General features: G+C 41.3%; 1 protein-coding gene across 1 annotated transcript in view; it reads right to left on the bottom strand.

Moving 5' to 3' along the window:
* Window positions 1-8,389: 8,389 nt before the first annotated feature.
* Window positions 8,390-11,143, bottom strand: part of AHI1 (Abelson helper integration site 1) — a 286,626-nt gene continuing 283,872 nt past the window's right edge. The window contains exon 25 of the mRNA XM_019527221.1: window positions 8,390-9,008. Coding sequence (XP_019382766.1) covers window positions 8,780-9,008 — 229 coding nt within the window. The 3' untranslated portion in view covers window positions 8,390-8,779. The remainder of the gene's footprint in view (window positions 9,009-11,143) is intronic.

Here is an 11,143-nt window from a genome sequence, read left to right as displayed (position 1 = left end):
CTAACATAACAGACTCTTTGATTTAAAGAGGAGCTGTCTACTGTGTAGCTTGGGACGTCAGCACTCTGCCCCCACACCCATTAGAAAAGGAACCCCCTCCTTCCTGGGAGTTGAGGAACGAATGCACTCTCTGCGCTGGGGGTACTACAGATAGATAGGGAAGCCAGAGTCTTGAAGCCAGAGGTTGCCCCTCTAGAAGCCAAACCAGGGCTGGCTTCGGGGGGTCCTTCAGGAAGAAAATCAGGCAAACCTTTCCTGGGGAGCTCTGTGACAATGTTACCCCCCAGAGGTATAAGTCAAGAGCAAGTCCTCAGCAGAAACAACAAGAACTGGGTCTCCTGACCAGTCCTACTTTTCCAATGAAGGCTGTCTCCAACAACATGACTTATAAAAGAAGTGTTTGTACTGTCCTTGTTCTCCATAGATTAATAGAAAACACATTTTTAAATTCCCCACCTCTAAAAGCCTGTGGCTGATAGCTTATTTGTCACCAGGCAGTTGGTTATCAAGGTATGTTACCAACAGCTAATTTGCCCCAGTTGATCTAGCCCAATGGTGCTCAACCTTTAGCCTGCTGGCCAAATCCAGCCCACACGCCTAAGTCAGCCAGCCCACAGGGCTCCCCATGGGTACAGAACATTGCCACTACTCTCCCACTGCCAAATTTCCAAGTCCTGCAGGCCAGATGACACGGCCCTGAGGGTGAGGACAGGTCTGCAGGCACAGTCTGGTGCGGAGCCTAATTCAGCACATGAGGACAGAGCACAATCTAGTGAACAGGGCCAGGGTCTGATCTAGCAAGTGGGGCTGGGGCTGTGGGTGCAATCTGGCATGCAGGGCCAGGGCCCAATCTACTGTGTACACAATATGGCATGTAGGGCCAGGGCCTGATCTAGGGTATGGGGCCTGTGCTGAGGCCCAATCTAGGGCATGGGCTGGGGCTGCAGGCATGATATGGCATGATATTTGTAGGACTGGGGACTGAGGCCATGGTCTAGATGAAGACCACATGTTGGATTGTGCCCACAGACTAGATCTAGTTTGCGGACCAACACTATACCATTCATCTGGCCTGCAGGACTGAAAGTCTGGGCACCACTGATTTGTCCAATTGGATATAATGAAAGGTACGTGTACTGTTTTGTATGTACTTTTTAATGCTACTTTCTCATTACAACATCATATCAAACCACAATAAGGACTATGTTTCTTTTTCTAAGCTCATTATACATTTATGTCTATTGTTATAGCTGGAGTTTAAATGGTGTTTATATTAATGAGGTTGGTCCCGATGTAATGAACAACCACTGAAGCTATGGGTGGGTTCTGGCAAGTTGTCCCCAACAAGCAAAAATTAATGTTTTACTTTGTAAAACTAAGCTATTGTGTCTATGAAGTGTTTATAAAAAGGGGATGGTAAAATACTAATGGCATACATAGTAAAGAAATGAATGGCTGATGAAATAAAAACATGAGGACTTCATGACGAGTAATCACTACCATATGAACATACATATAATGGGGTAGCTATCTTCACATAATTAACTGCTGTTGGTAGGCACTTCTGCCAGTCTCACCCATACTCTGCCCTCCACTTCTTTAGGGATTTAAACCTGTAAACGGAGTCAAAGTGATGCCATTAGAAACAAACACACAACCAAAAAGAGTCTGACAACTAAATGTATTAAGGCCCAGGAGGGAAAGAGGACTTTCCATTCACATTGGCAAAATGGACTGTATTCAGATGAACCAGTGGCAGGTCGAGAGCCTGATACCTTGTGATTCATTATCTCTAGAAGTGGGTTACTGATTAGATTGAAGAGATTGATTCTCTACGGCAAAACAAAAGCACAGGGATTTCTTTGTTTTAATTATAAGTTGATGTGAAGCATTCAGGAGAAGCAGTTGGATTAAGTAAGAGGGCCTATTTCTATTACCTTTCTAAGACTGATTCTGCCATGCCAGATATAAAAAGGGAAAATATGGTTAGTTCTAAGACATCTGGGCTATTATTTTCCAGCTCTATGGAACATTTTTTGTCCCCTTGCAGTGTTACTGGACAAAGATCCAGAGTGTCATGTCCAACACCTGGAGTGGCAAGAATATGGACTGCTCAAGAAGGTTTTGCTAACTCTGTGGGCTTGTCTACCTGTGTGCTATGCTCGTGTGTCACCATGAAGTACACTCTGCTCTTTCACTCTTCGCAGTACAAATCAAATCTAAGAAGGGAGGTATGGCAGTCAGGGTTCGAATGACACTTTGGGGAGGGGGGGAGTCTGCAAAATAATTGGGCTTCCCATCACGATGCCCTAATAAAATTGGTGATCCTCCCAGGTTATGATTTTCAAATCTTACAAATCTTACGGTGGGCTCTCGTCTCTGATGGGGGAGCTCAGCCCCCCGAGCTCCTCCATAATTCGAACCCTGATGGCCGTCGTGCCAGGGTGGCCTGCAATGTGCACTAACAAACATGCCAGAGACAGAAAACCCAAGGGCGGTGCCAGTATACATGCTCAGGGTTGCTCAAGAAAGCTTCACTGCCTCATTTTGGTGGGAGTATGCAGGACATTTTTCACAAAAAGACAAACAGGTTTGACATGGAGGCAGCATTGACGTGCCTTGTGTGTCTGGTGTTTCAGATCCACTTCTTAATTCCTCCCTCCTGAAGTACGCCTGGTGCCAGGCTTGACTCATACACCGCAGGAGATATGTCTTCAGATGATTTTTGGTCTCTCATTTTTACTCCTTGTGGAACAAAATCTACACTAACGTCTTCCAAAGAGTGATCTCAACTTTGTCCCAGTCTGCAATGAGCTTTCTAGTGACATTCCTAGGGTTTGGAGGATGTAGGTCTGGGAATGATCACTGCTGTTGGAGAAACTATGTTAAGATTTGTCTCTGGTATTGTTTCAGCTATACCTGCATTTTATGTGACTGCAGAGCTTTCAAACAGCTATATCATAACAGTCTGTCGCAAGTGTATATGGTGTTTCAGTTTGCCAGACCTGTCATAATAAATTAATTACAGGATGTTGCAGAAATGGCTAAGTTCCAGCAGCATCTTGCACAGTTTAATATAGCCCCATTTCCCCATTTCGATGTATTTGTGGTTAGATAAATCCTCAGAAAATTTACAGCTGCCTCAGACTAGTTTACTTTACTCCCTGCTTGTGCAGGCGATATAAGTGTAAAAAGAATTTGATGTCTTCTCAGTGCATAGATTTTACTGATATTTTTTTACCGGTGTGGAAACATTTTTCCGCTAAATGTGGCATCTGCAGTTTCTTTTCAATATTCGCATCTGAGCCTTAGACAGGAATTGTAAAACTGGTTCGCCACAGCCAGTCATCGTGCAAAGCTCATTTAGCCTGACAAAATAGTGTGCACATACATCAGTCAGTTGGAGATTACTGGCCGAAATGTACTTGGGAGAGTTTGCTAGAACAAAATAAAAATATATTTGTAGCCTGGCGAACCTAAAGTAATGTATACTCCAGCAAAAAACTATAGCCCTGATCCTCCCATGTGGAACCCTATTCCCATGTGGAGGCCCCACATCTTTCTTGGCGTAGGAATGCACCAGCACAGAGCTACATGCAGGGCTTGGGACCAATGTGAGTCAGATGAGCTGAAACACAGCCAGCTCTGAGGTGTAAGGCAGCAGGTAACGGAGACACAACAGACAGAACAATGGCAAGAATGGTGGCAAAAGGAACGGTGCTTTGCTGTACTCATAACAGAAGTCCTCACTTCTACTCCAGCATTTCGTGCCCAGTTCCAAGGGACTGAGCAGCATAAGGAAGAACTCATCCAGCCCGAGGCCTTAAAGCTGCTTTCTGAGGACCCTCGCATATAAGTTCTAGTGTGGGGCTTGTACTGGAGACAGGGCACATTGGAGGAAGTGCTGCAACACCAGAGCTTCAGAGATGCCAGGGCATTTATCTGTGTACTCTGGGCCCCACAGCAGTTCAGAAGGGGGAATATCCAGAAGTGGCTTAAAGCTGCCACTGTCCTCTTTCCCTGAGCCCTAAGTTCTCCAAGCAGAACGTCCTCCTTCGTTTTTAAAGTTTTGGCTGAGAGACCACAGTAAATGGCATAGAAGAACACAGTGTATTTGCCACAGGAGGGTGAAGTAATTAAAACTTCATAGCGATTAAATGTTAAAAAGCATGACTGAAAACACCAAAGCTTTGTTGTAACAAACCTTTTCATTCTCTTCTGTTCCTCCTCCTTCTGACTTCTAGTTGCTACATTATCATGTCTGCCCCAGAGAACAGTTTCCTTCTCAAAGTGCTCATTTTCCTCTTTCCAGCCTGCTCTCATTTTTATTCCTTATGCACAGTGGTTCTGTTCCCAATGCATATATTTATACTTTAAGCAATAAAAACCTTTGAACTGATGCAATATGTTTTTGCAGGCACAGTTGTACATCCATAAATTATTTCCTCCAAAACATTTTGGGCAGTCTTTGGACAGAATGCTAAGTAAAAATAATAATAAAAAACCAAAAATCCTAAACCTCTGAATTGCTGTTAAATTAAAACTTTCCCTTCTCTAAATTGCTTTAATAATCAGCAAATACTTCATTTGGGGTTTTTTCCCCCCCAACTTCCAGATGCATTTTTTTTTAAAGATGAGGATATCATATGCATTACAAATATACTCCAGCTTTTTATATCATTGTACAAATAACTTTTTCTAGAACAGTCACTTATTCTTTAATTGAAGAGTTGTTGTTTTTTTTTTTAATCAAATGAATAGTGAGGATAAGCACTAAATTGGATTTTAAGCCAAAGGTAGAAAGTTAGTTGTGTGTTACATTAGACCTGCATAGTGTTTCAGCGGGTAGATAGTTAAGTTGGGGATCCAGTTCATGAATTACAGCGGCTTAGTTTGAGGCAGTTTGAGTATCTACGTTTTTGAACAAGAATGCTACTGCTGATGGACCCAACTTCCACCACAGTGCTGTGCTTATCGATGAAACTTTAAACAGGCGTACATGCTAATGCAAAAGTACCTTCAGCATGAAGTTTAAGTTCAAAATAATTTCATATATATTAGAAAGGGATCATTAACCCCCGCACCCCACACATACACACTTCTCTTTGTATTTTCCAAACAACTGGTTTTACTTTAGCCTGTTCCCGCCTTAAATGAAGTATTTCCTATTCACCTTAGTAATTAGAGCAGAAGGATGTGGTGAATGAAGTGCCTCATTATCAAGTTTGCATCCATGGTCTCTGCAGAATGGCTAGCATGCCGGCTATTTTTCATAGCTGTCTGCTTTCGCTTGTGTCGGACCATTGTTAACCCTAAATGATCCTGACATTCAATTCTCCATCAGACAATTGGGTCCAGCCGGCAGATTTAGTTCACTAGTCAACAGAGACTTTCAATTGTCATGTTCTTCTGTGTTCTCATTAGCCCTTGTTTGACTGTGATCCATTCCCTATTGCCTTTTGAATTAAGCGATGCTGCAAATACATTACTTAGGTTTTATGATGTCTATTCCTTACAGTATTTTGAGACAAAAATTAAGTGCTGCCTGATGATTATGGAGGAAGGCAAGGGACAATAATGCCATGCTTTCCTTTTAATATTGTTTGCTGCATCTTTGATGAATCACATATATGCGTTACAGAGTCAGGTATGTATCCATAAAACATATATAATAGAATATAAAAAACAAACTACTACTGGTGGGATAGGTTACAAACATCAGGCTTCTAGCCTGTGTATCACTTGGATTTTCTTCCCTCTTTGATCCAATAACGATCACTGTTTGTGTCACTTGTTCAAGGTTAAGTGTGAATTTCCTTTAGAAACCCCACAGGCAGGTGTTTATAACTCTACTCTTTGTGGCCAGAAACTTAATGAGCAAGGTCTTAAAACACTAAGATTTGGGAAATGTAATGCTTTCCTTTAAAAAAAGGAAAAGGTGGTATGTAAAAAATGTCATATGTATAATAAGTACTATGAACCCGATGGGATTTTTTTAGATTAAATTTTAACTCCTGTAAACACCTGAAAAATTCCCATCAAGTAGACACAGCAAAAACTTTTTTCATAACCTTTTGTGTTACACTGCATTAACTTAAAAACAGCACAATGTTACACAATGGCATAGTACGTAATGTGAAAAGCTTAATCTGCCAAAGCATCCTCCAGACTGGTTTCACAGAAAAATAATTTATTCTTTTGTGGCATCCAAAATAAAATTTTAATTCCTAAAAATAACTTTAGCCATTGGTGAGAATTCAGTATCAGTAAAAGAAAGAAAAAGTTTTATTCATGAATTTATTACCTATATTTCTAAATCAAAGGAATATGCCAATTCCTCAACGCTGTTCTCTGATAGTTCTTCTTCAAGGATTATTTATCATCTTAATCTGAAGCTTCTAATTGCACTATAGAGAATGGTTCAGAATGGTTTTGTTAAAGGCAGATTTTTATTTTCTCTCATTTTCATTTCACTAAATGCAGATAGTTTTAGAAAATTTGAAAGAATACAAAGGAGTAAAAGAATCTAATCCTCAACAGAGGTGGAGTGAAAGGAATAGTGCCAACAAAAAACAGCATCTCTGTAATAACAAGCATAGTAATAAAGCAGTTTTTAAAAGTACATTTTAAACTCCATAAACATTTGTGTTCGGTCTCTTATTCGATTTCTCTGCTTAATTGTTATTTGGAGCTGTGCCTTGGAAGACACTGCTTCTGTTTCTCTTCTCTCAAGTTGGAAAGTGTGGCAAAGGAGCTCTATTCAGCTTTAGAGCACTGAACATAATTGGAGCCCTAGTTCGCAAGCATGAAAGAAGGCGCTGTGCCTTTGATTAGAACTACCATTTCTCTGTGGTGTTTATCCAAAGTGTTATTTCTGTCTGCAGCATCCAAAATACCAAATTAACATTTTACAATGCTTTTGAATAAGCATCCACAATCTTGGCTACTACACAGCTCTCCCTGACATCTAGCCTGATGTCATTCTTTGCCCTTATTTTTAAATGGGACCAAGGACATAATAGGATGCTAAAGTTTCTCCTTGTGTAAAACGTTTGATCCTGCACATTTTACTGAACTATGAGCTAGACTGTGTTTCAGCAGAATGTCAAAAAGAATCCTCACTAAAACATTAGGCATTTTCACTAGTCAGGAATAACATAATTTTACCAGAATCCATACTAAATAATCTATTATTACTCCAATGCACATGTAATTCCTATTGAGGAATGAACACATATGTATTACACATTGGTTAAACATAAGTGGATAATTTTCAATGCCCCTACATAAGGACTTATTTTTCTGAGGGGTTTTACCTAACAGAAACATGTTTACAGATTCTTATGCCTTCAAAAACATGTGCAGGGATGATATTATAATATATGGCAACAAGTCCTTTGCATCTGGGTGCATTTCACACATCAGTGCCCAACATTGTTATTTTCACTTCTTTTTTTAATGGAATCAAGTGCCTTGTCTACTAAATAAGGGCTTTCTAATTTTATGTTATTTATTGCTTCAGAGGGGGAGGGGAAAGAATTTCCTAGCAGAGTAAAAATAAACTGGACTTTGCCAGGCAGAAAAAAAATACCAGCATTAACCCAATGGAAAGTATTTTTATTTAATAGCAAATGTAAGATATTTGATAGTCATTACACAGGTTCACAACATAGTAATATTATATTAAAACAGAGTAATTAAGCATACAAATCAAATAAATATTATGCAAAAATATAAAACAAACCACTTGGTTTCTTCTGAAATGTCTCTTCAAAGTGAAATACATTTGGCAATTCCATTGCTTGTTAGTGCAGTAGAAATTGAGTTTTACAAAGTTTTAGCTCAGGTTTTCATATATGTCATATAAAACTGTTTTAAAAATTAATACAGCAAAATGCTGCATTTTGCAAATATTGTCCAAGCTGCTAAGTGCTTAATTATTTGAGCAGTCCCATGTTCAAGAATTGCAAAATCTTTTCTCAAATAAATACCATATTTACCTGAATCCAAGACATCTTTGAATTTAAGATGACCTCCCAGGAATTTGATTCTATACATGGAACATTACAAATTTGTTGCAATTTTCCATGTATAGAATCTAATTATTGCAGGATCATCTTAAATTTGTCCCCCCATAACTGCGGTGGGGAAAGCAGCAGCAGGGGCACAAATGGTGGGGAAAGCAGTGGCAGCGACAGGGCAGAAGGTTGGGAGGCAAGTGGCAGGGGGTCAAGTGGTGCGGACTCAAGCAGCAGGGGTAGGAGGCTGCAGGCCTGACCCCATCCTTTACCCCTACTCTGGTGCCTGCCCCCTTGCCACTTGCCCACTGACATCTGCTCCAATCTTTTCCACCTCTGTCCCAGGCTGATCCCAGTCTGGGGGGAGCCCCATAGCTGTTCCTGTTCCACGCTGAAGGGAGTAGCTAGCCTGACTCAGCCAGGGACAATGACAGTGTGCAGGTTCCTCCTTCTGGCATCTGCTCCCTTCCCTGCGCCCACCCCACCAGGCTCTCCCATTGCCTCACCAATGATGCAGGCATGGGAAAGCCCCAGAGCTGCTTCTGCCCTGCCCCTACCCTTTAAAGAATTAAGCTCTACAGTGTTATCAAGCTTTGACTGAAGCCTAGGATATTTTATTATTATTTTTATTTGGATGTACTGGTTTTGAAGCATTTATTTATTAATCCCAAAGTGAGATTATTATGTCCATGTAAATCCCACTGAAGTTCATTTCTGACTATGTTATGAATGTGGCACCAGTACTTGGAATCAAATGATGGCTATGCTTTATGACTGTCAGGCTCAAAGGCAATATTTGCCCTCCCACTGGAGACTGAGTTTGTCACTGCTCTTTTTTTCTTCTTCTTCAATTCCCCTTCATGGGCTCTAGATTCATTTTCAACACCATCGGTAGTAATTGATGATGCAGGGGTCTCACAACCCATTAAGATGGGCTCATTTTCTGTTGTTTCATTTTTCTGTGTCCTTTTCTTCTTTTTCTTTGTACTGCTAAATGGGGAGGGGCAGTGTAAGAAACACAAAAAGTTAGTTAAAGGTTAGAACTTTTTCCACTCACAGCTGACGTGCTAAAACTATTTTCTGGCGGTCTCCCTTGAGTACAGTATTGAAATAGCTGTAAAAACTACTGTTCTATTATACAACCAAAACAGATAAAAACACTAGGGCAAAATATGGCAGATTGTTCTAAATCCACTAGTTTGCTTTGCAACATATGCTCTAACAGTCTTTTTTTGAAGACAGCTGTCTGTGATTTTTAAAAGTAACTAGAAAGCCGATTTCCCAATAAATCAAAACTAATATTACCAATCCTACAAAGAGCAGCCATTTCCGATCGCCTCCCCCCTCATCTCAGTTGCCACAACAATTTTACTTAGAGAGAGATTTATATTTGGTTTCTTTATCCATTGTAGGAAAATAATGCAGGCAAAGTGAAATACTTCAGCTGATCATTTAAAGCATCTGAACTTGGATGAATTTTCAGAAATGCAAAACCCTTTTCAATTAACGTCCACAGCACTTCACATGTATGCTTAAAACCCCATCAAATCAATCCAGATTCTTTATGGAGGTTCCCTGGGTAGTGTCACCTAACCATGGGATTCGTTTGTTCACCAATCCCCACAAGAAGAGCTAGTTATTGTGCATGCTTGTAATGCTGCAATATTCAGCAAGGGCAAGTGTCTTGGCAGCTGCAACCTTAAGTAGATGGAAGTGTCTTTTTTGCACATTTGTACAGCACCTAGCACAGTAGAGTGCTGGCCCATGATTGTCATATAACTAAGTAATAAGCTAGTGGTGGAACAATGTTAGAGTTTGTAATCAGCTTCATGTCGTCATATTGCTTTAATGCAATTAATTATTATAGCCAAGATTCTTAAATGGCAGCCTTGCTTAAGAAATGAAGGCTACTCACCTGTAACTAGAATTCTTTTAAATGGATTCTGCATGTTCACACCCCAAGCACGCGCTGCTCATGAAGCCCTAATGGGGAACATTTCATACCAGTTTCTACTGGGACACTTTAGCACAAGGTCCTGTTCCTCCTAAGCATTTTGAGGAAAAGTAGGAATTGGTACTCTGGCCATGTTAGGACTCTGAGAAGGAGGAGGGGAAGATGGATAAGGAGTGTGAATATATACAGTCTGTCTTGAAGAACTCTGGTTACATGTAAGTAACCTTTCTTTCTTCCAAGAATGACCTGTACATCTTCCCACAACTCCTGGGTGAGTTTGAGCAGCAGTACTGTCATCCAAACAAGGTAGGACAAGGAATCCTAATTTAATAATGGCTGAACTACTGCTTTTCCACACAGATCATTTAAGTGAGAAGCTAGATGATTTGTTAACATGTAAATAAAGCACTACCTAGCAGACCACATGCTGGCTACGGTCCATGCTGTGGCAGACAGCAGTGTCGGCTTAGGCCTTTTTGGAGCTAGTCAAAGTTCAGCTAGTAATGTCCCTTTGTTTCTTCTTTAAGAACAGTTTGAACTAATGAGAGAGGCTGTTTGTTTTCTGATGGGGTGATAAATGCTAATATCAGAGCTGATAAATGCTCTGTAATCAAGGAGGGGTGGGAGAACCCCTCCCTAATCCTGCCAGGACCTGGCCATGCCCCCCTCAGCTCAGCCCTCTGGAAGGGAAGGGAGAGCTGCTCTAGCACCCCCCAGCCTCTAGCCTGAGCCACTGCAGGCATGTGCTTGCATTTCTGGGATATCTGTGCAGTTACAAAGTGATTCGGCCTAGCTAGGTTAGACTAAGCTGCAATTCAAACTCAGGCTTTTTGAATGTCTGTCCCTATCCATGTGCATAAGGCATGCAACCTGGTGAACCCATGGGCCTTATGCATACGAAGAATGCGAATCAATTAGGAAAAGCTTCGGAAAAAGATCTGGCTGATTTGGAGATTCAGTCATAGACTAAACAGGCAGCTGACAGGTGCCTCCAGCTGGTAAGTCTGTTGGGGTTGGAAGGAAATGGGGCTGGGACAAGTGCCCCGCCAGGCTAGGGGGGCACGCTATTCAGGGAGGGGAGCGGGGTGGGGCTGGAGCTGAAGCAGGTACTGCCGAGCCGGGACAGGGCACTGGACAGAGCCACAGCTCATCTGGGGGATGGGGGGGAGGG

This window comes from Gavialis gangeticus, unplaced genomic scaffold, assembly GCF_001723915.1.
Source record: "Gavialis gangeticus isolate Ggan-Ray unplaced genomic scaffold, GavGan_comp1, whole genome shotgun sequence".
Lineage (NCBI taxonomy): Eukaryota > Metazoa > Chordata > Crocodylia > Gavialidae > Gavialis > Gavialis gangeticus.
This window is presented reverse-complemented; position numbering and strand designations above follow the sequence as displayed.